Source organism: Hypanus sabinus, chromosome 19 (genome assembly GCF_030144855.1).
Source record: "Hypanus sabinus isolate sHypSab1 chromosome 19, sHypSab1.hap1, whole genome shotgun sequence".
Classification (NCBI taxonomy): domain Eukaryota; kingdom Metazoa; phylum Chordata; class Chondrichthyes; order Myliobatiformes; family Dasyatidae; genus Hypanus; species Hypanus sabinus.
Genome location: NC_082724.1, coordinates 6,194,376 through 6,221,938, shown reverse-complemented (window position 1 = coordinate 6,221,938; position 27,563 = coordinate 6,194,376). Strand labels below are relative to the sequence as shown.

The 27,563-nt window shown below is 44.4% G+C and overlaps 1 protein-coding gene across 2 annotated transcripts in view; it reads right to left on the bottom strand.

Annotated features, from left to right (window-relative positions):
• Window positions 1–6,047: 6,047 nt before the first annotated feature.
• tpra1 (transmembrane protein, adipocyte asscociated 1) overlaps window positions 6,048–27,563 on the bottom strand; it is a 54,613-nt gene continuing 33,097 nt past the window's right edge. For both annotated transcript variants that reach the window (XM_059943945.1, XM_059943944.1), the window contains exons 4-11: window positions 22,224–22,310; window positions 18,866–18,938; window positions 18,674–18,753; window positions 15,764–15,874; window positions 10,973–11,033; window positions 9,240–9,342; window positions 7,921–8,001; window positions 6,048–6,927 (exon numbers count right to left, since the gene is read on the bottom strand). In XM_059943945.1, the coding sequence (XP_059799928.1) occupies window positions 6,705–6,927; window positions 7,921–8,001; window positions 9,240–9,342; window positions 10,973–11,033; window positions 15,764–15,874; window positions 18,674–18,753; window positions 18,866–18,938; window positions 22,224–22,310 (819 nt within the window). In that variant the 3' untranslated portion in view covers window positions 6,048–6,704. The remainder of the gene's footprint in view (window positions 6,928–7,920; window positions 8,002–9,239; window positions 9,343–10,972; window positions 11,034–15,763; window positions 15,875–18,673; window positions 18,754–18,865; window positions 18,939–22,223; window positions 22,311–27,563) is intronic.

The window sequence follows — 27,563 nt, the reverse complement described above, 5'->3', positions numbered from 1 at the left end:
TTCATGATCCGTTCAGAAATCTGATGGCGGAGGGAAGCTCTGAATCAGGTTTAATATCACTGGCATTTGTTATGAAATATGTTGTTTTGTGGCAGCAGTACATTGCAATACCATACATTATTTTAAAAACTATCAACTACATATATATATTTACAATTATTTATAGTACTGTAAATACTGTAAAAATACTTATATACATGTGCCTAAGACTTTTGCACAATACCCTATATATAATACATAGTGCAAAAAGAGCAAGAAAAATTAGCGAGGTAGTGTACAGGGGTTCATTCTCCATTCAGAAATCTGATGGCAGAGGGGAGGAAGCTGTCCCTAAAGCATTGAGTGTGTGGCTTCAGGCTTTGGTGCCTCCTCCATGATGGTATGGGAGTATTGTCAGCAGTTTTGGGCCCCTTCTCTTAGAAAAGATGTGCTGGCCTTGGAGAGAGTCCAGAGGAGGTTCACGAGAATGATTCAGGGAATAACAGGGCTAACATATGAGGAGCGTTTGATGTTTCTGGGCCTGTACTTGCTGGAGTTCAGAAGAATGAAGGGGAATCTCTTTCCATTCTCCATTCTGGTTCCCCTCTCATCCCTGCTCTTCTCCTCACCTGCCCCTCACCTCCTTCTGTTGTCCCTCCTCCTTCTCCTTCTTCCATTGTTCAATGTCCTCTCCTATCAGATTCCTTCTTCTTCAGCCTTTTACCTCTTCCACCCGGCTTCTTACTTCAACCAGCCACTTTGCTGCTCACCTGCCAGATTGTATTCATCCCCCTCCCCCCCCCCACCTCCTTCTTATTCTGGCTTCTGCCCCCTTCTTTTCCAGTCCTGATGAAGGGTCTCAACCTGAAACCATTAATTGTTCATTCCTCTCCATAGATGCTGCTTGACCTGCCAAGTTCCATTTTCAATGTGGTGTCTCAGAAATCTCCAGCAGATAGCCACTGGCTTGCCTCTTTCATGATTGCATCAATATGTTGGGGCCAGGAAAGACCCTCTGGGATCTGTCATTGCTTTGGTCTATATCTCACTGAATCTTCCACAACCTTCCTCGCGATCCACAACTCACTAATTTTTGGCCCGAAACCTCAACAGTGCTTCTTCCTATAGATGCTGCCTGGCCTGCTGCGTTCCACCAGCATTTTGTGTGTGTTCCCAGTCTACAATACCCTGATTTGTCTCTAGTACCCTTCTCATATGGAGAAATGATATTAGCTGTTCTCCAGTCCTCTGGGACAAAAACCGTGGTTCCAGGCCTCAGTTCCTCCTGTGGCAGTCCTAGAAAGGCCTCACTTCCCAATCTTTTAAAACCTCTTTTTTAAAAGAAAGAACTCCAAGAGGACCACAACCCTTGTCATAGGGTTTGGAGGCTTGCTTGCCTCAATGACCCAGAAAGGAACGTTGGCTGGACTCAAGGCTTTATACTTGGGCTCTTGGTAGGGTCACGCATGCTAATCAGGTCAAAGGGCAGAGGTCAAACTAAGAGTGATCCACCTGTCCTACAGGTTCGGGGTTCAGCTCAGGGCTAACATCCCTGACTGGTAAAACAAAACTGTTACGGAAAGGGCAATGAACATACAAACTCCCTACAGGCAGCGACAGGAATTGAACCAGGGTCACTGGTACTGTAAAGCATCATGCTAAACTCTACACCCACATCCTCATACTACAGTGGTCATTGATGTAAACAATGCATTTCACTGTCGGTTTTGATGCATATGTGACAAATAACATTCATCTTTAAAATACCCCCAATGATCTAGAGTTTACAGTCCTGCAGGGTAGGGAATTACAGAGATTCAGCTCTGTCTACATGAAGAAGGTTCTATACACCTCAGTTTTACAATCCTTGAATTGTAACTTTGTCCTCTCTTTCAAGACTCTCCCACTGGTGAGAACATCTAAAGTATGAACCACGGCACATCTTCTCAGGGACTTGCAGTATGTCTGAATAAGTTCAAACTTCCTTCTAAACTCAAAGCATATGGGTCAAACTTCTTTAGGTGCATGTGATGGGACAATAGGAGCACGATTAGGCTGTTCAGTCTGTCCTGCCATTCAGTCATGGCTGATATTATTTTCAACCCCATTGGCCTGCATTCTTCTCCCCCCACCCCCCTTCCCAATCAGGAACCTGTCTAATTGCTGCCTTGTGCACTCACTGATTTGATCTCCGCGATCCTCTGCGGCAGCGAATTCCACAGATTCGACACCTTCTAGCTGAAGTTCAGCCTCTTCTGCAACTGGGTTCTTGATTCCCACACTTGCAGAGCCCTGAGTGTTCAGATTGGCAACACGTCCTTCACAATCACCATCAGTGAGGTGCATCACAAGCCTGTGCTTAGCACCCCGCCCCCTCACATTACACTTATGAGACCCTCCGTTGATCGAGGTGTACCAGATACGGAGAGCAAGCTGCTCCCCGGGCAGCAGACTCCCACTCTCCACGCAGCTGATGGATCCAAAGGAATCGGCAGAGACTGACAGTTTGGCACCAGCATGATCGCGGGAGTTTCCAGTCAGCGTCGAACTCAACATAGAACAGCCTTAGGGACTCCAGCTTCGGATCTTTCCTGAGGGCTTACTCTCAAAGCCTCCCCCATGAGTGGGTATAGACACAAGGCAGCGGAGGTTTGTGATCAGAGTTTTCCTTCTCCCAGATGAGCTGCCAAGCCCCATCTGCCCAAAGTGACTGGTTTTAAGGTGCCAGTAACCTGCCTTTGCCTCTTTTCCTGTCGGTAGACAGTTCACCCAGCTTAGCGGCTAAGCCACACATGAAGGCCAGGAGCTGGACTTAGTTGTCAGAGGCTGTTTGAGAGACACGCCATTAGGAACATTTCATAGGTAGTGGCAGTTTGTCCCCACACCCCACACACACGCTGGCTACAACAACATTAAGGAACCTTAGGCTTACAATTGTGAGGCTAAACACAGCTCCAATGCCATATTCAAATTTGCTGATGACACCATTGTCATAGGCCATATCAAAAGTGGTGATGAATTAGCATATAGGAGGGAAGATTGAAAATCTGGCTGAGTGGTCCCTCAGTGATAACCCCTCACTCAGTGTCAGCAAGACCAAGGAGCTGATTAGGAGGAGCAAACCAGAAGTCCACAACCCAGTCCTCGTCAGGGGATTGGGGATGGAGAGGGTCAGCAACTTTAAGTCCTTCAGCATTATCAGTTCAGAAGATGTGTCCTGGGTCCAGCATTATCTACCATTACTAAGAAAGTGCAGCAGCACCTCTGCTTTCTTAGAAGTTTGTGAAGATTCAGCATGTCACCTAAACTTTGACCAACTTCTGTGTGGTGGAGAATATCACAGCCTGGTATGGAAACCCAATGTCCTTAAACTACAAGTAGTGGATATGACCCAGTCCATCACGGGTAAAGCCCTCCCCACCACTGAATGCACCTACATGGAGCACTGTCGCAGGAAAACAGTGTCAATCATCAGGCACCCTTACCACACAGGCCATGTTCTCTTCTCGCTGCTGCCATCAGGAAGGAGGTACAGACAGGACCCTTAGGACTTGCACCGCCAGGTTCAGAAATAGTTATTATCCCTCAGCATCAGGCTCTTCAGCCAGTGGGGGTAACTTCACTCACCTCAACATTGAACTGATTCCACAACCACTTTTAAGGACGCTAAAGCTTATGTTCTCAATACTTATTTATTATTATTTTCTTTTCATATTTGCACCGTTTGTTGTCTTTTATACATTAGTTGCTTGTCCATATTGTTGTGTGTGGTTTTTCATTGATTCTATTGTGGTTTATTTTTTTAAGGATTATATGGGTCAGCACAACATGGAGGGCTGAAGGGCCTGTACTGTGCTGAAGTGTTCTATGGTTCTTGGTATCTATTGTGAATACCCACAAGAAAATGAATCACAGGGTAACACTATATATGGTGAAATATATGTACTTGATAATAAATTTACTTTGAACTTTGAAATTCCTCTTCATCTCTGTTCTAAAGGGATGTCCATTTATATTGAGTTTTTTGCCCTGCAATTCTGTTCTCTCATACTGAGGGAACATCCTCTGCACGTCCATTCTATCCAGGTCCTTCAGTACTCAGTAAGTAGGGTTTAATGAGATCCCTTTCCCAGAATCCTTGTGAACTTCACCGAGTACAGGGCCAGAACCATCAAACACTCCTCATACATTAAACCTATTATTCCTAGGGTCGCTCTTGTGAACCCTCTGCGGTCCCTCTCTAGGGCCAGCGCGTCTGCCTTAGGAATGGGCCCCAAATTACTCACCATGTTCTATAAGCAGTCTGACCAACTCATTATAAAGCCTCAGTGATACAACCAACCATCTCATCCCAGGAACCACCAAGTCAATCTCCCCAATGACCTTTCTGAAATAAAATACCACACAATACTCCAGATATGGTCTCACCAACAACTGCCCAATTAGACCATAAACCATAAGGCATAGGAGCAGAATTAGGCCTTTTGGCAGATTTATTATTCTTCTCAACCCCATTCTCATGCCTTCTCCCCATAATCATTGACACCCCGACTAATCAAGAACCTATCAACTTCTGCTTTAAGTAAACCCAATGATTTAGCCTTCACAGCTGTCTATGGCAATGAATTCCATAGATTCAACACCCTCTGGCCGAAATGTATTAGTACTTGATAAGTGCCCTTACCAATACCTGTCCAATTAGATCAAAATTTCTCTACTTCTAAACTCTTAACCCCCTATGATAAAGCCCTGCCCCCATAACTACTTACTGCATTGGCGTGCTGGCTTTTCATGTTTCATAGTCGTAGAGCACTTCAGCACAAAAACAGGCCCTTTGGCCCTTCTAGCCTGTGTGGGCATGGTTTTCAGCCTAGTCCCATCTACCTGGACCTTTGCCCTCTCACCCATATCCAAACTTCTCTTAAACGTTGTAAACCGCCACCTCTCATTCCACACTTGCACCACCCTCTGAGTAAAGAAGTTCCCCCTCAAATTCCTTTAAACATTTCACCTTTCAACCTAAGTTTCTGACCTCTAGAGGTGAAAGTCTGCTTGCAATCATCATTATGTGCCACGTCATATGACGTGGACGATCATGATTGTTTTTGGCAAATTTTTCTATAGAAGTGGTTTGCCATTGCCTTCCTCTGGGCAGTGTCTTTACAAGACGGGTGACCCCAGCCGTTATCAATACTCTTCAGAGATTATCTACCTGCCATTAGTGGTCACAACCGAGACTTGTGATCTGCACCGGCTGTTCATACAACCAAACACCACTTGCACCCATGGTTTTACGTGATCCTGTTTGGGGGGCTAAGCAGGTGCTACACCTCGCCCTAGGGTGACCTGCAGGCTAGTGGAGGCAAGGAACACCTTACACCTCCTTTGGTAGAGACATGCGTCCACCCACTACCCTATCTATACCCCTCATAATTTTGTATATCTCTATAAGATCTCCCCTCATTACTCTAGGGAAGTGTCCTACACAATTCAACCTATAAATTGTAACTCATTAACTCGGACCAGCATTCTTCTCCGCTGGTCCCTCTCTGTCCTCCACTTAATACCAATCTCCCTCCAGCTAGAGTATTGCCAATTACCTCTATTCCCTCTATTTCTGATTTTGTGACCTCACACATTGACCTCCAGTCACCGTATTTGTCTAATCCTTCACTACGACCAAATGCAACACTACGACCAAATGCACGTGTTGTGCCCGCGCTTCTTTAACTCCCTGCCCTACAGAGAAACTTAAAAAAAAACTCAACGCTACATCTTCCCTCATCCTCAACAACCTCAATCACAACATTGTCCTCCCTCAACCTCAACACTACATCTTCACTCATCCTCAACAACCTCAACCACAACATTGTGACCTCCCTCAACCTCAACACTACATCTTCCCTCATCCTCAACATTATGTCTTCCCTCAACCTCCACATTGCATCCTCACCCAATCTCAACATTGTATGCCCTCACCACCAGTCCTCTCACAATTAAACACAACAAAAAATTTTACAAAACTTTGCTCCATTAACAATAAAATGAATGACAAAGCCAAAAAAAACTTAAAAATAAGTTTTTGTTTTATTAATCATCCTCAATCTTTCAATGGACAGTATTCGAGGGAGCAAATTGCCCCCGACGATCTCCAGTGGGAGAGAATAGGACTGTTCACAAATGTCACAGCCACCACCAGGCTGAGTAGTTACCCCAGTCAACATAGCAAAGGCATTTGTAATGAAGTCTTTAAACACTGGTGGACAGTTTTGGCCTCCTTCATTTGTAGCCGAGGAAAGAAATTGAAAAAGCAAATGCTGAATGAAACCAGGCAAGTCAGGTCAGACAGAAAGCAAACACTGGGGAGGGTGGGAGGGAGGGTGCCAGGCCCCAATTTCAAACTTTCCCCAGTTCCTCATTGGAAAAGAAGAAATCAAACCCTCGCCTGGAGCAGTAATTAAAACAAGTTTACAGTATGGAATAGTTTGACGACTTTAAATGGTGGGGGGAAGGGATGCACATGTAGAAATATTTAAAAAGTAGCAAGAAGATGCTGTGTGAATGAGGGAGTATTCAAAATGGCAGGATTTATAAAATCCTGTAATGCATACATTCCATGACTGAAATTCCAGGATGTCGGAAGCAGTGATGAGAGGAGAGAGCCGAAGAGTCCTTCTCTGCTGCCCCCACAACTCTGTAGGCTGCTGCTCGTGCCCCGCCCACCCTCAAGCATTCATCATTCTCCATCGGTCACTGTCCACGCTGTTGATGCTGCCCACGGCCAGGTCGTCCAGGTAGGAGGCCGAGCTGTCGATCTGCGTGCTGGAGTAGGGGCCAGAGTCCAGCACTTCCTTCCGGGAGCCGGTGTGCGTCTGGGGCAAGTGGACGTCCGTCTCCTCCGGCTCGTCGACCTGCGACTTGTAGGAGAAGAGGATTTTGGGCTCAGAGCTGGCGGGGGGGGGGGGGTGGGGGAGAGAAAAAGACAAAGGAAACCATTCAATTCAAATTCATTTATCTATCACAAGTACATTGAAACATACAGGAAATGCTTCGACTCAGAATTTACAATGTCATAAAATTTGTTGTTTTGCAGCAAATGTATTGAGCGCAGGAGATGGGATGTTATGTTGAAGTTATATAAGACATTGGTGAGGCCGAATTTGGAGTATTGTGGGCAATTTTGGTCACCTACCTACAAAAAAAAAATGTAAATAAGATTGAAAGAGTACAGCAAAAATTTACCAGATCTGAAGGACCTGTTATAAGGAGAGATTGAATAGGTTACAACTTTATTCTTTGGAACATAGAAGACTGAGAGGACATTTGATAAGAGGTATACAAAATTATAAGGGGTATAGAGAGTGTGGAATGAGCATTAAGTGGCAAATGCTGAGTCAAATTCAACACAAGAGATATTTGGATAGGTACATGGATGGAATTGGTATGGAGGGCTATGGTCCAGATGCAGATCAATGGGACTAGGCAGGCTATGAATTAGATGGGCTGAAGGGCCTGTTTCTGTTCTGTAGTGTTCTATGAATCTATGACTGACAAACAATCTATATGCAAAAGACAAACTCTGCTAATACAAAAATAATCTAAAAATATGTAATAAATAATACTGAGAACATGAGCTGTAGAGTCCTAAAAAAATGAGTCCGTAGTTAGTATACAATCAGTTCAGAATTGAAGTGAGTGAAGTAACCCAGGCTGGTTCAGGATCCTGCCGGTTAAAGGGTAATAACTGTTCCTGAAGCTGGTGGTGTGGGACCTAAGGCTTTCTGGTAGTAGTGAGGAGGGAACATGGCATGGATGGTGGAAATCCTTGATGGCAGATGCTGTTTTCGTGTGGCAGCGTTCCTTGTAGATGCGTCCAGTGGTAGTTTTATTCTGGAACTTTACCGCCATTGCCTAAGACAGTTGCCCATACTGGCGACTTACCCAAAGAAACCCTTCAGGAAGGTCACATACATCAGTGGAGCAAACAGACTGAAGTACAGGAACGTGGTGGCATCCACACAGCTGTAACAGGAAGAGAATCAAGGTAAACTAACCTCAGCAGCTCTGAGATTCAGCAAAGCAACAAGCCTGCAGCCATGTGACCAATTACCCTTCTGCTGCAGCAGGCGGCAACCTTCCCATCTCTTTGCTTTTGCCTGTTTTTTTATGAGGCCGAGTCACTAGTTCGAAGCTCATCGCAGCACGGATGCAAGGAGCTGGCCAGACTCGAACCCGGGACCACTCGCCCCACAGTCTGGTGCAGATGCCACTACACTGCCAGCTGGCTAAACAATTACCCTATCAACCTGTCTATCTTTGGACTGTGGGAGGAAACCAGAGCACCTGGAGGAAATCCATGCAATCACGGTGAGAATGTACAAACACCTTACAGAGGGAATTGGACCAGGGCCACAAAACATTTTAATAGCGTTAAGCTAACCACTACACTACAATGCTACCCTCGTGATTCCTAATAGAACAAAGAGCACTGCAGTACTGTACAGGCCCTTCAGCCCACAACACTGTGCCAACATTTTAACCTACTCCGTTGATCTAACCCTTCCCTCCTTCACAGCCCCTAAACCTCCATTTTCCTTACGTCTAAGTGCCTATCTGAGAGTCTCTTAAATGTTCCTCCTGCCCTCCTGTATCAATGTAATCTACTGTATCAATATAAGTATGCTTATTGAATTGAATTGAATTGAATGATCTTTATTGTCATTATACATAGGTACAATGAAACTCTATTTGGCTTCCTCTCAGGCAATCAAACAAAGCAGTAAATAAAAACAAGACAGTGATAGAAAAACAGTATTAAATAGATAATTAGCAGAAAGTAAGTTGCAGCAGCACCAGAATGTCACAGTAATGCACAAAGTGCTGTTAGTGCAAGTATTTGAGTCCTTGTGTGTGCTCACAGTTTCAGTCACTGTTCTGTGGGAGTGGTGCGATGGAGGCCACAGCTCTGGGGTAGAAGCTGTTCCTCAGTCTATTTGTTCTGGCTTTTAGTGTCCTGAACCTTTTGCTGGGCGGCAGCGGGTCAAACAGGATAATCCTTGCTTCAAATGCATCATTTGCGTCAATGACCATCACAGTCTAAGGAAATGATGGGGGCAGCCCGCAAGTGTTGCCACGCTTCCAACACCAACATGGCATGCCCACAATATACGAAGTACGTCTTTGGAATGTGGGAGGGAACTGGAGCACCTGGAGGATCCACTTTCTAGCCGGGTGCCGGTCACAAAATCGCTCACACCTACCAGAGTCCAGCTGCAATATCGGCACAGAGCAGCGCGCTGCCAATCCCCTGGATCAGGTTCAACACTGACAAAATCCCGGCGTACGTGTAGAAGCTCTTCTTGGCTACAGGGGTACAGAAGAGAGAAGAAACAGACAAGAAGATGGAGCAGTTTCAATAGATACCAATAATACGTAGAAAATTAGACAATCCCTGTATGCACACCCTATCTTACATCAACACCTGCAATGAAGGGACGCCTTTACAAAAGTTCATTTATTACAACTCCGAAACTCTTCTTCTCCGGGTAGCCATGAAACCAAGAAAGAAAAGCAGCATGATAATCAACCCCCAAATCCCACCTCCCCACACAAAAAAAAAGTGAACAAATTTGGAACAGGCACGTCAACCCCCAAAGCCCTCCTCCCGCACAAAAGCAGAATTTAAGAACCGTGTGCAAAATATATTCTGATTTTGATATGTTGTTTCATCAGACACTCCTTTAGTAAAGAATTTAACTATTGAGTGGGTGGATATAAGTCTACCAAAGGAAGTGTAAGGCGTTCCTTCCCTCTGCTAGCCTGCAAGTCGCCCTTGGGCAAGGTGTAGCATGTGCTTCCCCCCCCCCCACCAGATCAGGATCATGTGAAGCCATGGGAGCAGCTGCTGGATGGTCGTATGCGCAGTAGGTACATATCACAAGTCCTGGTTGTCTAACCACTGACACCAGGTAGACAGTCTCTGAAAGAGTATCGATAACGGCTGGGGTCACCCGTCCTGTAAAGATGCTCCCAGTAGGTCAATGGTAAACCACTTCTGCAGAAAAATTGCCAAGAACAATCATGGTCATGTGACCATGATCACCCACATCATGTGACATGGCACATAATGATGATCATGACTTATTTAGCACAAGGGAGGTGGCCATTCAACCAACTGAGCCCATGCCAGCCCTGAAGGGGATAGAGATTCAGAGTGATACAACACATAAGTAGTCTGATGATTCATATCTACACTAATGCCAAAGTTCAAAATAAATTTATTATCAAAGTATGTACCCTCAGTTTCCACTTTATTAGATACCTCCTGTTGGTCTTCAGCTGTTGTAGCCCATCCACCTCAAGGATCAACATGCTGTATGTTCAGGGATGCTCTTCTGCACAGTATTGTTGTAATGCACAGTTATTTGAGTTAGTTTGAACCAGTCTGGCCATTCTCCTCTGACCTTTCTCATGGTCAAGACTTTTCTGCCCACAGAAGTGTTGCTAGCTGGATGCTTTATTTTGTTTCTCAGACCATTCTCTGTAAACTCGAGAGCAGGGGCTCCCAACTTGTTTTATGCCTTGCACCCCTACCATTGACCAAGGGTTCTGTGGACTCAAGGTTGGGAGCCCTTATTCTAGAGACTGTTGTGCATGAAAATCCCAGGAGATCAGCAATTTCTGAGATACTCAAACCACCCAATCTGGCACCAACCATCATTCCATAGTCAAAGTCACTTAGATCATATTTCTTCCCTATTCTGATGTTTATTTTGAACAACAACTGAACCATGTCTGCATGCTATTATGCATGGAGTTGCTGCCACATAATTGGCTGGTTAGATATTTGCATTAATGAGCAGGTGAACAGGTGTACCTAGCGAAGAGGCCTCTGAGGGTATTTGGTTCACAGGAAAGAGCAACCTGCCAGAAACAGTACCCTTACTCACAAACGCTGACTAGTAAAGCAGAAGGGGAAAATGATATTACTTACAGGGCAAGGAGATTCTCTCCCTTAGAGGGGTTTTTGGGAGAATGACAATCGCTGAATAAACCTGAGGGAGATAGGACACAATTAGAATGGCTTTCAGAAGTTCAATTCTGCAACTCAATGCAAAGGGTCAAAATTCAACACAACTTCAAAGGTCAAAGTAAATTTATTATCAAAATATATATATGCCACCATATACAACCCTGAGATTCAATTTCTTAAGCAAACACGAGGAAATCTGCAGATGTTGGAAATTCAAGCAACGTGCACAAAATGCCAGTGGAACGCAGCAGGCCAGGCTGCATCTATAGGAAGAAGCACTGTCGACGTTTTGGGCCGAGACCCTTCGTCAGGTCCTGATTTTGTGTGTATTGATTCAATTTCTTGTGGACTCCCACAGTAAGTAGAAAGAAACACAATAGAATCAATGATAGAGATGGGGAAACAACCAATGTGCAGGAACATGAGTTTTAGAGTTTCTAAAAAAGAGTCCATATGTTGTGGGAAGAGTTCAATGCTGAGGTGAGTGAAGTTATCCCCTCCGGTTCAACAACCTGAAGGCTGAGGGGTAATAACTGTTCCTGAACCTGGTGGTGTGAATCCTGAGGCTCCTGTACCTCCTTCCTGATGGCAGCAGTCATCAGGACTGAAAAGAAAGAAGACAGAGGTGTGATGTCTAGCATCTGCATTTTGTTTTGATTGTCGGGATAACTATTACAATGGACAATAAATTTTTTTGAAAGTGTTGATTCCAAATTTTTTTTTGTTTATGATAGCCTGCTTAAAGCTGAACATAAATATAATTTCAGACTACTTGAATCATGTAGGAATTTGGAAAAACAAGGTACTTTTATTGAAAATAATGCCTTTAATTACATAATGGTGCTGATGCTTTGCAATAGCTAAGCTAAAAACGTTGATGATTTTCGTTTGTACTCAGTGTCTGAAGCTTCTCACTTAAGTGTCCAACAATAATCGGCCAGCATCGATGGATTCCAGTTGCCCTGATACGGTTTCTCCATGACCGCAATGTCCTGGTGAAACCTTTCACCGTGCTCGTCACTGACAGCGCCAAGATTTACAGGGAAGAAGTTTAAATGGGATTGCAGAAAGTGAATCTTTAGTAACGTGTTGCACTTCATGGTTTTGTTTGGTTGAAGCAAGTTATCAACCAGCTGCATGTAGTTTGGTGCTCCGTAGTTACCAGGAAAATTTTCAACAACATCCTTGAATATCTTCCACGAAATTTTCTCTGGTCCCACTAAAACTTCTTTAAATTGCCTGTCATTCATGATCTGTTTGATTTGTGGACCAACGAAAATGCCTTTCTTAATCTTGGCATCAGTTATTCTGACTTGAATTATGAGTTGAAATAACAAATACAGGCAACTTCAATAAAATGGTGTGTGATAAGGAAATCTCATGGTGATTTTCATGATCAGCAGCACAAAATCCATAAGATACACCCAAATGAAGATGAGAGGTTCATCTTCACACTGAGATTGCAACCAGCGCTGAAGAACCGTTGGAGGGTGCTACACAGATAGGAGGGCCCACATGCACATTCAGCTAGGTATCTGTTGAATGGCCAATACTAGGGGGTATAATAGGACACTCAAAGCTGCTGCACAGGTTGACTGTGTGGTTAAGAAGAAATATTCTTCATTGGCCTTCATCAACCATGGGACTGAGTTTAAGAGCCAAGAGGTAACGTTACAGCTATATACAACCCTGGTCAGACCCCACATGGGAGGACTGTGCTCAGTTCTGGTCACCTCACTACAGGAAGGATGTGGAAACCATAGAAAGGGTACAGAGGAAGTTTACAAGGATGTTGCCTGGATTGGGGAGCATGCCTTATGAGAATAGGTTGAGTGAACTTGGCCTTTTCTACTTGGAGCGACAGAGGATGAGAGGTGACCTGATAGAGGTGTATAAGATGATGAGAGGCATTGGTTGTGTGGATAATCAGAGGCTTTTTCGCAGGGCAGAAATGGCTAGCACAAGAGGGCACAGTTTTAAGGTGATTGGAAGTAGGCACAGAGGAGATGTCAGGGGTAAGTTTTTTATGCAAAGAGTGGTGAGTGGGTGCAATGGGCTGCCAGCAACAGTGGTGGAAGTGGATACGATAGGGCCTTTTAAGAGACTCCTGGATAGGTACATGGAGCTTAGTAAAATAGAGGGCGATGGGTAACCCTGGGTAATTTCTAAAGTAAGGATGTGTTTGGCACGGCATTGTGGGCCGAAGGGCCTGTATTGTGCTGTAGGTTTTCTATGTTTCTATAATTTTAAGGTGTTTGGAGGAACGTATAGGGAGAAGTCAGAAGTAAGTGGTGGATGTATGGAAAGTGCTGCTGGGGTGCTGGTAGAGGCAAACACATTAGAAGCATTTAAGAGACTCATGGATGAGGGGAAAAACGAGGCTGTGTGGGAGGGAAGAATTAGATTGCTCTTAGAGTAGGTTAAAAGGTTGGCACGACATTGTGGGCCGAATGGCCTGTACTGTTCTATATTATTGCTTAACTGGGACAGTAAAGATCAATGCCCTCTGTTGCGACATGCAAGGAGTGGCTAGCTAGTTTGAGTTGAAATCTTTACTAGGGCAACGACTCGGTGCTAAATGGTGAAGAAAGCTGGTAAAAGACAAGCTATAATCACAGACAGTGAGACCCCGGGAATGAAATGCATGAGGATCATTTGCTGGTTCAGGGCCTGTACTTGCTGGAGTTTTGAAGAATGGGGGGAGGGATCTCAATGAAGCCTATCTTAGCATTCATTTTGAGAGGACTACGATACAAAAGCAGGGATGTAACGCTGAGAGTTTGCAAGGCACTGGTCAGACCACACAGAGTATTGTGAGCAGTATAATTGAAGAAAGGGTGTGCTGGCATTGGGGAGGGTACAGAGGATGTACATGAGAATGATTCAGGGAATGAAAGGGTTAATGTATGAGAAGTGTTTTATTGCTCTGGGCCTGTACTCACTGGTGTTTAGAAGAATGAGGGAGGATCTCATTGAAACCGATCCAATACTTAAAGTCTTAGATAGAGTAAACTTGGAGAGGATGTTTCCTATAGTGTGGCAGGCTATGACCAGAGGACACAGCCCAAGAGTAGAAGGATGTCCCTTTAAAATAGATACGAGGACAAATTTCTTTAACCAAAGGGTGGTGATACTATGGAATTCATTGCCACAGATGGCTGTGGGGGCCAAGTCATTTAAAGCAGAGGTTGATAGATTCTTGATCAGTAAGGGTGTCAAAGGTTAAGGGGAAAAGGCAGAGAAACGGGGTTGAGAGAGATAATAAATCAGCCATGATGGAATGGCAGAGAAGTCTCATTGAGCTGAACGGCCCAGTTCAGCTCCTATGTCTTATAGTTATATGATCTTATGGAATGTGGATGTCACTGCTGTAGACAACTTAAAAATAAAAAAGAACAGGATGTAATTAAATCGAACATTAGTCTGGTTGGAATGACATAAACTGGTGAGGATCTGTTGTTTTCTCTCCTGAGAGCCAGACTGCAAGATATTGTTAATTAGCCAGAACACAGTATGCCCCTGGTAAAGATGCAGTGAGACCTTAAACTGCTCTGAGGAAGTGCTCTATCGGCCAAACTATTCATGTCATAAATCTGGGAAATAAAGCGCAGGCAAATGAGGAGGCTGTTTATATGCCATTGTGTAATGAGGTCTGCTCCTCAGCCATTTTGATGCACAGTAAGTGGGAACAGAGTGATTTTGTTTGTTGTGTGTGAGATTCACAGTCCCACAGCTTGTGTGCGCACCTGGGCATGCTACGTAAGACTTTGAAGAACAAAAACCTTGCTTGAACCAGAAGTGGTTCACATTTCAAGTGAAGATTAAAGGTTAAAAGAGCTTGCCTACTGCCCATTTACACCACTGGCATTTAAGGCAGCAGTGAAGGTCCTTTGAGGGTTCTTCAAAGCTGTTTCCAGAACAATTTTTTTGACCAGTCAGGGTTGTTGGACCTGAGCTGAGTCCCCAAACCCAGAGGATCGGTGGACCACTCTTAGTCTGGCCTCTACTCTTTGACCTGTTTATCATGGGTGACCCTACCAAGAGGCAAAACAGAAAGCCCTGCCACCAGCCAACATAGCTCTCCGGATCATTGAGGCAAGCAAGCCCCCAAACCCTACGACAAAGTTGTGGTCCTCTTGGAGGATTTAAAGGGAAAGATTAGCTTTATTAGCTTAATGTGTAGATCAAAACACACAGTAAAATGAATTGCTTGCAAAGATTGACAACATAGTCTGAGGATGAAGTAAGGGCAGTCTACAAGGGACACCCTGATTCTAGCACTAAGGTAGAATAGCCTCAATTTACTAACCCGAACCCTTAAGTGTTTGGAATGTGGGAGGAAACCAGCATGGTCATGGGAAGATCGCAGAAACTCCTTATAGACCTCGATCACTGGAGCTGCAAAGTGCTACGCTAATCAGTATGTTACAATGCTAATCCTGCGCTACCATGGGGGGAATCATTCAAGGAGGTGGCATAGCCTCGATGATTTGATGGGCTGGTTTCCTTGCCACAAGAAGATGCAGGAAGTTTGAGAAATAAAGGTTTACAACGCTACTCACCTTGAGATTCTTTGCCTAGAAATAAACAAAAGAACAAGACAGAGAGAACGGAGTTCCTATTGGGGAAACGGTGAACTGAATTGGGAGATGTTCTTGATTCTAGTTGATGATCCATGGACAGGGGAGGATTTGCAAGCAAAGGATCAACATCTGGTGACTGGGCTAATGAAAACAAATCCACCTTTCTTACCAGGAAGAAAAAACAAGAGCTGGCAAGCCAGAAGTGCCGACCTCCATGGCCATAGACATTAAAGTCCTCAGGAGACAAATGTGCATCAGGATACAAGATCTCCAGGGTTCCCTAGAAAGACGGGTAACAGAGAAGTTCATAAAAATACTGGCCAGATAAGCTAAAGAAAAATGTTCCTCATCCCCATTCTCCCTCATATGCAGGCAGAATGGATTACAGTTCAATGTTCAAAGTAAATTTATTATCAAAGTACATATAAGTTACCATTGTAGTTTAAGTTAAATTTAACTTGGTATTGTGCTCAGGACCAAAAGGATTGTTCTTGTACCGTGCTGTTTACGATCTAATGCTACCTGTCAGACTCTGTTATGTAAATTTAACCACCAGGTTTCCAATATTATAATGAATTCAGTTCTTAATTAATGATCATCCCAAAAATTTGAATATCCCTGTATGAATGCAAGTTTTCCTTCAGTCCATATAATATTTTTCTAACATGGAACGTAGAACTCTATAGCACAATACTGGCCCTTTAACCTATTCAATGATCAATCCAACCCTTCCCTCGTACATAGCCACCATTTTCTATCATCCATGTGCCTATCAAAGAGTTTCTTATATGACCCTAATGTATCTGCATCTACCACCACCCTTGGCAACATGTTCCACGCACCTACCACAAAAAACTACCTTTGATATCCCCACATACTTTCCTCCAGTCACCTTAAAATCATCATCACCATCATTATGCACCTTGTCATATGCCATGGGCAAGCATGATCCTTCCGTGACCATGATTGTTCTTGGCAAATTTTGATCCCGGTAAGGCTGAATGCTCATTGATACATTTCTTGGTCAGAGTGGTGAGGAAGACACACGAAATGCTGGAGGTACTCAGTGGGTCAGGCAGCATCTATGGAGGGGAATAAGCAGTCGACGCTTAAGGCTGAGACCCTTCACCAGGATTGGAAAAGAAGGGGACAGAATCAGGTAGGGGGAGGGGAAGGAGTACAAGCTGGCAGAGGCAGGTTAGAATTGGTGAGGGGGAAGGTGGGTGGATGGGGGATCAGGGTGGAATAGGTAAAGGGCTAAAGAAGAAGGAATCTGATAGGAGAGGAGAGTGGATCATGGGAGAAGGGGAAGGAGGAGAAGATTAATGAGCAGATGAGAAGTAAAGGGTTGAGAGGGGAAACCAGAATGAGGAATGGAAAAAGACAGAAGGAGGTGAGGGAGAGATAACTGAAAGTTGGAGAAACCGATGTTCATGCCATCAGGTTAGAGGCTACCAAGATGGAATATAAAGCGTTGCTTCTCTAACCTGAGTGTGGCCTCATTGCAGTCGTAGAGGAGGCCTTGGGCAGACATGTCAGAATGGGAATGGGGAGTCATATTAAAATGGACGGCCATTGTGAAATCCCGACTCTTGTGGCTGGCGGAGTAAGTTGCTCGGTGGAGTGGTCAACCAATCAATGTCTGGTTCACTGATGCAGAGGAGACCGCACCAACTGCACCAGATCCAGTAGCCAACTCAACAGACAGGTGTGCAATTTAGAGGGAAACTAGTAGAAGGCGGGATTCCAAGAGAAACCCATTTAATTCTTTGAATACACAACTTTATATATTTACCTTTTGGACTGGGCAATGTCTGAAAAGCAATGCTGCACTCCACTGGCACTGTACTGAAGGGTCAAGTCAGGCTGGGTGGAACAATAGTGTGGTTGTTAGCACCCCACTTTAAAGTGTCAGCTGTAGGATCGGGGTTTAGTCCCCACTGCTGTTCGTAAGGAGTTTGTACCTTTTCCAAGTGACCTCATGGGTTTCCTCCCACAGTCCAAAGACGTACAGGTTAGGGTTAGTGTGCTGTGGGTCTGGTAGAAGTAGGGTGACTCCTACAGGCTACCCAGCACAATCTTCACTGATATGATTTGACACAAACTATGCACTTCACATGGATGTACCAGTTAAGACAAATAAATTTAGTTATCAAAGTACATATATGTCGCCACATACTACCAAGATTCATTTTGTATTTCTTTATTATTCTGTAAATGTGTTCAAGAAAATAAACCTCAAATTATGGTGACATTTGCATACTTCGATAATAAATTTACTTTGAACTTAGAAATACGATAGAATTTATAAAAAACTATAAATAAAAAAGACTGACAAATAACCAAAAGACGACAAGTCATGTAAATAATAAATAATCAAAGGAATAATACTGAGAACATGAGCTGAAGAGTCCTTGAAAGTGAGTCCATGATTAAGGATTCAGTTCAGCATTGAGGTGAGTGAAGTTATCCAAGCTGGTTCAACAGCCCAATGGTTGTAGGGTAACAACTGCTCCCGAACCTTATGATCGTGTGACAATGATAATTGAACAGGCTTACCTATCAAATATTGAAAGGCCCAGATAGGGAGGACATGGAAAGGATGTTTCCTATAGTGGGGGAGTCCAGGAGCAGAGGGCACCGTCTCAAAATAGAGGGACGTCCCTTTAGAGCAAGGATGAGGAATTTCATTAGTCAGAGGATGGTGAATCTGTGGAATTCATTGCCAGCGACGGTGGTAGAGGTCAGGTCATTGAGTATATTTAGAACCAAGGTTGACAGTTTCTTCATTAGTAAGGGCATCAAAACAAAAGGTTAATGAGGAAGAGACAGGAGAATGGGTTACTGAGGAATAATAAATCAACCATGATAAAATGGGAGAGCAGACTTGATGGGCTGAATGGCCTAATTAACTCATGTCTTATGATCTAATTAAAGATCTTTTTAATCCTTTTGTATCACTTAAATGAGAGTGAAAATCTATGATCTTCTGTCTCAGGGACAGCTGCCACACATAGAGCTCTGACCGAAGAAGTACGGATTTATACTGTACACGGAAGACAAGAATATTCAGACAGACCTGTGTTATCGAGTATCCTAGAGCGAGAACAGTCGTTATACTCAACACGTGTTTGATGCTCGAGTTACTTTCAAGGTGCCCTAAGTCCAGGGAGAATGAAACAAAGACTCATGTAGATATGGTTAAGTAATGGTATTTACACAAATTCAGGGTGACATTCTGACGTAGACGTGGATAAAATCCGTGACTTACCAAACGCCAGGCCTAGGATGATCACACTCAGTTCGGTTGCCAGCAAAAAGAAACGCGAAATCTCCCAGAGAACCTAAAAGGGAAATATCAACCGGGAATATCATTTCAAGGCTCAACTTCATTCCTCATATACATTTGTAAGTATTGCTGTGGTGCGTTGGCACAACATACTACAAAAACACATTCAGCAATTATAAAGAGTAAAGAATTATATAAAAATAAAGTTAGAGATTAAAGTATGGATAGGGAATAAAATGTGGGTAAATTCATAAATACCAGCACGTAATTACAATGTAAACAGCATTATAAACTGTGGTTTAAAGTGTTTACAGCACAGTGCAGTACCGGGTAATATATAGAGGAGGGTGAAGAGAGACTAACTGCAATGGTTGATCAGATTAACTGTCTGAGGGAAGAAACTTTTAAGATGGTTCCTACTCCTGATTATACTATTCCCAACATGAACTCCTCAAAATATTTTGCAGTTTCTATCAGATGTTCTTGGGTGTCAACATCTCTGAGGATCTATCCTGGGCCCAGCACATTATGCAATTACACAGAAGGTACGGTAGTGCTGTATTTCTTTAGGAGTTTGAGGAGAACTGCTATGTCACCAAAGATGCTTGTTAATTTCTACAGATGTACTGTGGAGAGAATTCTATCTGGTTTCATCACTGGTGTGAAGGGGCGTCTGCACAGGATCGGAAAAAGTTGCAGTAAGTTGTAAACTCAGTCAGTTCCATCATAAGCACCAGCCTCCCCAGTATCCATTACATCTTGAAAAGGAGGCATCCATCATTATGGACCTCCATCACCCTGGATGAACCCTCTTCTCATTGCTACCATCAAGGAGGTGGTACAGGAGCCTGAAGATGCACACTCAACCTTTCAGGAATACCTTCTTCCCCTCCACATCAGATGTCTGAATAGACAATGAACCCATGAATATGACCTCACTTTTTCATTTCTTTTGCATAACTTACTTAATTTTTATATATACTTCTAATTATAGCATAGGTTTTTTTATTATTATATATTACAATTTACTGCTATGGCAAAACAACAAATTTCTCAGCATATGCCAGTGACAGCAAACATAATTCTGATTCTGATGTGTCAAGTCGTTAAAGCTTTACCATCCTACCATCTTCAGTCATACCACCACCTACTGAGGTCTGAAATGGTAAATCATGTGAATATGTAACACATATGTAATGCTGTGGAAGACATGGCAAGGCAAGGGTTAAGACAATGTGCCAGCAAGAATAGTTTACAGTCAGTGTGCAGTCAACCCAGGCAAGAGAGGATACAGGTTAGGATAGTTTACAGATGTGTACAGGTAACCTGGGAACATATATACACCCAAGACTGCAATAGACCCTATTTCCTATTTCAGCCCATTTCTCTCCAAGCCTCACCACTCCATACACCTATCCAAGTGCCTCTTAATGGATACCATTGTATCAAGGACAATTCACCGGGTGACGTTGTTCTTCAAAGTTCAAAAATTCAAAGTAAATTTATATCAAAGTACATCATACTGTATATACCCAATTATATGTCACCATATACAACCCTGAAATTCAATTTCTTGTGGGCATACTCAGTAAATCCAATAACTATAATAGAATCAATGAAAGACCCCACCCAACAGGGCAGACAACCAGTGTGCGAAAGGCAACAAACTGTGCGAGTGAAGTGGAGTGAATTTACCCCCTCTGGTTCAAGAACCTGATGGTTGAGGGGTAATAATTGTTTCTGAACTTGGTTGTGTGAGATCCCTTTTAAATCATTCCCCTCTCACCCTAAACCAGGGGATCCCAGCCTTTTTTTACGCCATAGACCAATACCATTAAGCAAGTTGGGAACCCCTGCCCTAAACGTATAGCCCTAGTGTTGGACTCCCCTAACCTGTGGAAAAGTCTGCCACCATGCACCTTATCTATGTCATTTAACCTGTGGTTCATTTAGAGCTTTTATCCAGGAAGAAAACAAAACCTATTCCCCATATTAAAACAAAGATCCCCCTGGATTCAGGGAAAAACAGTGAAGGAGTATCATCTTAAACTAAACTAATTCGGTACTACACTAAAGAAACATTTTGAACAGAGAATAATTATTGTCTTGTCTCCACACTAAAGGTCACTCCCCATTTTGGATTGATAGTTTCAGAGTTTAAAAGTGATTCAAGGAAACAACAGGGCTCCTTTCACCCAGTCAGGTTCAGATTCAGATTTATATATCACATGTACATCAAAATGTAGAGTGAAATGTGTCGTGTGTGTTAACAAACAACACACCCAAGGATGTGCTGAGGGCAGCCTGCAAGTGTCACCACACATTACAGCGCCAACATAGCATCAAGTTCCAGTTCAAGGTTATTGTCATCTGACTACGTATATACAACCAAATGAAACAATATTCCTCTGGACCACGGTGCAACTACAAAATATGTATCACACACAGCACATAAAACAAAGTATTACCACAAATAAGCTAATAATTATTCAAAAATGAAAGAAGTACACCGCACAGGTAAACAGTAAACAGTCGCTGTCCTGGTGACGAGACCTCAATGGTGGCTAGGTTTTCATTAGTCTCACAGCCCGAGGGAAGAAGCTGTTACCCAGTCTGGCAGTCCTAGTTCTGATGCTCCTGTACCTCCTTCCTGATGGCAGAGGGTCAAACAGATTGTGGGACGGATGGTCAGGATCTTCAATAGTGCTTCGGGGCCTTCGTCTACAATGCTCCCAATAAATGACACAAATAGGAGGGAAGGGGACTCCGTCTTGGCGGTTTTTACTATCCTCTGCAGTGTCCGTGCCACAATGTTCACCGAACAACACAAGCTACAACAGCAGCAACAAAACCAGCTCCTTTCCCACCCACTCACACTCAGACAGGCCTCTGACCCGGAACAGGCTGCCTCCAGGCCCCGGACTCTCAGATTTGCAGACACTGGGCCCCCCAACCTCCAGTCACTGGCCCTTGACTTGTAGACATTGGACCTTCAGTCCCTGGCCTGGACACGCAGACGTTGGGACTCTCACTTCAGACTTGGGGCCTTTGGGCCTCTACCTCCAGATGTCCCTAAAAGGGGAAGGCGCCAGGGGTCAGAGCACTCCAAAGTCAGAGGTCAATAATCCCCGGCGATTGAGGACTGCAAGCCCCAAGAACTGAATGTTTCAATGTACGTGCTTGTGATTAATAAATAAATCTAGACTATTCTAATCTCAGAGCAGAACCACAAGGGTGAGGCAACCTTGTTGGGAGCAAAATTGTAGAACTTTCACATTGAATTCACCAACCTGTGCTTGAAGAACTTTCACTTCCACAGAAATAGCATTCTTTCACCTACCTTATCTGTTACTACGGCGATAGTGGATGCACTGACTGTCATGGAAACTACTGCCCGTGCGATGCCTACCATTGCCACGACAAAGACCTGCAGAAGAAATTGCTCCGTTAGGTTATGTACACTCTGTAACTCATAAAGCACAATAGACTGGTAGTTAGCGTAAAGCTTTACAGCGCCAGCAATCGAGGTTCAGTTGGATTCCAAAGTCATATGGGTTAGGGTCAGTAAGCTGCAGGCATGCTACGTTGGCACTGGAGGCATGGCGACGCCTGTGGGCTGCCCTGGCACACTCCCGGACTTCCCTGGCCATTGATACAGACAGCGCATTTCACTGTTTGCTTACGAGGACCTGATGAAGAGTCTCACCCAATACGTCGACGGGTTAGTCCCCTCCTTTGATGCTGCCTGATCTGTTGAGTTATTTTGTGTGTGTTGCTCCAAATGTCAAGGACCATGTGGTGCAGTGATTCCCAAGATGGGGTCCAGAGACCACCTCGGCTAATGACCTAATGGTGGTGGCGCCTGTACATCAGCCTTCCCGTGTTAAACAATGTCACGCACAGGCATTCTCCATAAAGGGAATCCACACTAACATCCGGGATTGGCCTCTGCAGCCATTGAGGACCCATCAATATACAACCCTTTGGGACAGGGGTTCCCAACCTCTTTTATGCCATGGGTCCCTACCATTAAACTGAGGGGTTTGGGAGCCCCTGCCTGAGGAGATCATCCTTGACTCGAATGATTGCACAACTACTACCACTACATCAGATCAGTATGAGGAAACGTGATGGGAGACTTGGAAGAAGAAAATTTTGCTCTCTTTGTCCACGTTGGTGAGAGATGTCAGCACAGCAGCTTTAACAACCTGCTCAAAGTTCAAATATATTATCAAACTATGTATACCACATACAACCTTGAGATTCATCTTCTTGCAGGCACATGCAAAACAAAGAAACACAATGGATTTAACAAAAAAAACCCACACATAATAAAGATCACCACCCATCCAATGTGCAAAGGAGGACATGGCGCAAATAGCGAAAAAAAGTAAACAAGTAATGTAAGTTTTTGCAAATAAAATGGTAGAAGTGTTTTATGTTTAAGAAAAGCTGTAGTGGTAAAAGGACTTCATGTAATGTGTCATCGCATCAGACCAGCCTCTGAAAGTGAACCCCAACTCAATGTTGGTGGTTGTTAACTATGTACGTTTCCACTAATTATATTACTCTACCATAACATGAGCTGTATGACCCGAAGTGAGTCGACAGGCTGCAGAGCCTGTTCAGCATTAAGGCGAGTGAAGCCAGTCCAGGAGGCCAATGTCTGCAGGGTAACAACTGCTCCAGAACCAGCAGTGTGGGACCCAAGACTCCCGCACCTCCCGCCTGACGGTGGTGGTGGGAAGAGGGCAAGTCAAACGCAGGCAGATGGTGCTGAACAATTGTTGGTATTTCACTCTCGGCCTCGACAATGTTTTAATGGAGCCAAGCACAGGTTCCGTTTCCGCTAACAGGCCTCGCCACAGCATCCACCCCCAGCAGTGGCTGCTCAGCCGTACTGACACTCTCAAGAGTCTAGTTCAGATACTCCCCCAGGAGATCACAAAAGCACCTGTTTGTTTAGTCAGATCAAAAGTACATCCCTTAAAGGGAAATTACAGGCTGCAGACTGTAGCACTCGCAGCTCAGAGTGAGTGTATTTACTGTTGTGAGCCGCCTACAAGACATCACCATTTGTCGACAGCATGACCTTGCTCTTTACATAGATGCAAAGTCCCTTCCTTTAAGACTTCACTGCTTCAAATTCAGCACAGAAAACACAGTTAGCATGGTCTACTCTACCTCAGGTTGGAGGGGCAAACACCTCATATTCCCTCCGGGAAGCCTCCAACCTGACAATCTCTCTCATTTCCAGTAATTTCTCACCCTCCCTCTCCTCTCTTTTTCCATTCCACTTTCTGGCTCCCCTCTTACTCCTTCCTTTCTCCTCACCTGCCCATTACATCCCTCAGGTTCCCCTCCTCCTTCCCTTTCTCCCATGATCCACTCTCCTTTCCTGTCAGATTCCTTTATTTTCAGCTCTTTACCTTTTCCTCCTATCAGCTCTCAGCTTCTTACTTCATCCTTCCCCCTCCCCGCCTCCTACCTTCCCCCCTCACCTGGTCTCACCAATCACCTTCCAGCTTGTACTCCTGTCCTCCCCCACCTTCTTATTCTGGATTCTTCCCCCTTCCTTTCCAGTCCTGATGAAGGGTTTTGATCCGAAATGTCGATTGTTTACTCCTCTCCAAAGATGCTGCCTGACCTACTGAGTTCCTCCAGCATTTTGTGTGTGTTAGAGCTGGGCCTAGGAATGTTTCACAGGGTGCGACTGGTTCCTTGTCTTTGAACAAAATTTTGCACCTCCAGCTGTTGTTCATTCGCACTCCAGTGAGGAATGACTCACTCTTTCTAAAGTTGATTGAGGACAATCACGTAAATTCTCGTCCCTGCTGAATCACCTCACAAACTGCTCGACCAACTCTTTCCTGAACACAAGAGATTCTGCAGATGCTGGAAATCCAGAGCAACACACACACAAAATGCTGAAGGAACTCAGCAGGTCAGGCTGAGGAGAATATCAGTGGTTCATGCTGAGACCCCTCAATTCCTCTTCTATCGTCATCAAAAATGTGTCAATATATCCAGAAAGGTGCTGGAAAAGGGTGAAGGAACCCACCCTACTCATGACTGTCCTACTCCGATCTGGAAGAGGCTATGTAGCATTCACACCAGGACCACCAGACTCAAAAACAGTTCCTTTCCCCAAGCAGCAAGTCTGATCAACACCTCCACCCCCTAATCTACCCCACCACTACTTTATCATTTTCTGTCAGTCACCTTATGTACAGATACTCCTGTGCCTATCGTCACTTTATGGACATATCATCAATGTATATGAGCTATTTATACAATACTATGCAAGCTACGTCAGCACATATACATAGCTAGGGTGCCTAAGACTTTTGCACAGTAGAGCGGAGAGTGGGTTTGTAAATCTGGCGGGAGCAAAGTATGCTGGGGATCGCGAGGGAGGAGAACTACAGGAGTGGTGTGGGACAGGTGGCAGAGAAGATGTGCCAGGAGTGGGGAGGGGAGGCAGATACACCAGGCAAGGTCATTTAATTCTAAACAACTGGTTTATTGATCATTACAGAATTCCCCTCTAGCGTCCTGCTCCCTCACCTCTCTCTTCCCCTTTTTCCCAACCATGATTCCCCTCCCCCTGCCCCCTTCCCACTCTCAGTCCACAATAGAGACCCTCATCAGAATCAGGTTTACAATCACTTGCATATGTTATGAAATTTGTTTTTTTGTGACAGCAGAACAGTGCAATACATAACATTACTACAGTACTGTGCAAAAGTCTTGGGCACCCTGGCTGTATATATGTCCCTTTTGCCCAGTACTGTATCTAATTTACTTACTATTGTCATGTTCTTTATCTTATTGTACTTTTATTGAGCTGCTGCAGATCCGAATAACAATTGTTTTGTCTCCTTTACACTTGTGCACTGGAAATGACATTGAACAGTCTTGAATCGTGAATGAAATGATCCACCTCCAGCAACCCTGTGGACAGCGGGTTCCAGGGATTCACCACCACCTGGGAGAAGATGTCCATTCTGTCAGTCACATCACCAGCTGGGAGGTCCAAATGCCCTCATTACACGCTGTACCTCAGCTTTGGTTCACAGTCTCGACTCTTCCCCTTCGTTTGTCACAGAAGTTACTATTCCAACCTCACACTCGGTCCACAGACTCGTCTTATGCCACCCTCAGGGTGGAGGAGCAACATCTTATATTCCGTCTAGATAGCCTCCAACCTGATGGCATGAATATCGACTTCCCTCCCCTTCCCCTCTTCTTCTATTCCCCACTCTGGCCTTCTACCTCTTCTCACCTGCCTATCACTTCCCTGGGTCCCCTCTTCCTATGGTCCATTCTCTTCTCCTATCAGGTTCCTTCCTCTCCAGCCCTTTACCTTTCCTACCCACTTGGCTTCACCTATCATCTTCTAGCTATCCTCCTTTCCCTCCCCAACCTTTATATTCTGACGTCGATGGCAGGTATAGATAGAGTGAGTGCAAGCAAGGGTGTTTTCCACTAAAACTGGGCAAGACCTAGAACTAGAGGCCATAGGTTAAGGGTATAAGGTGAACTATTTATGGGGAACCCAAGGGTTAACTTCTTCACACTGTTGAGAGTGTGTAACAATCTTTCAGCGGAAGTGGAGGATGTGGGCTTGATTGCAACGTTTACGTGAAGTTTGGATAAGTAGATGGATGGGAGGGGTATGGAGGGCTATGGTCCAGCTGTGGGTTGTTGGGACTTCAGGGTTCAAGGTACATTTATAATCAAAGTTATGTATGCAGTATACAACCCTCAGATCTGTCTTCTCCAGTCAACCACAAAACAAAGAAAGCTATGGAAGCTATTCACAGAAGAACGTCAACATCCTCCCCAGCAAAAAAAATTGCGCAAATGTAAACAAGAACATCAAACACCCCCCATGCACAAAAAGACGAACGATGCAAATGGCAACAGAACACCAACCTCACCCCAAACATTGAAATGCAAATAGCGTAAACAGCAACCAGAAACAATGAGCGAAAACCATGGAATACAAAACATAAAACCCAAACAGGCCAATCAATAAACCGCAGACGCAGAACCATCCTCCACAGCCTCGAGGGAGAGAGGGACCACTTGTACAACAGGGACCTTCCCTTGGGAGCAGCAAGCAAGAGGAGAGATTGAGAACCTCACAACCAGACACCTCCCTCCAGCAGCAGTGAGCGAGAGGCTGGTAGACAGCTCTGAACACCCATTCGCCTTCCACATTTGCCTCAATGGTTCAATCTTCCTTGCCAGTTTAATCAGAGAGAAATGGATTTGTTGATTGACTCACACCCTATCTCCTAACTCCTTGGTCTCGAGGCCTCCTGGAATCTTCTTGGAGACAGCAAAGTGCCAGATCGCTCAGTCAACCCAAAAACACACCTCTAAACTGTAGATTGCAGGCTCCAACAGCACCAGAACCACATTTAGAAGAAAAAGACATAAAAGATGTGAAAGGAACAGTTCTGTGGACTATCTGGAAGATGTTGCCTGAGGTAGCACTGTTTACTGGTGCCATCTTGACTTGGTGGAAAAACAATTTGGCTGAAAAAAGGGGTCAGAATCTTAAATCAAGAATATTAAAACGGAGATACAAAAGAATGAAGAAACTGGAATCTGACGTAGAAAGAAAAATGCTGGAGGAATTCAGCTGACAGCCCAGCACATCTGTAACCCC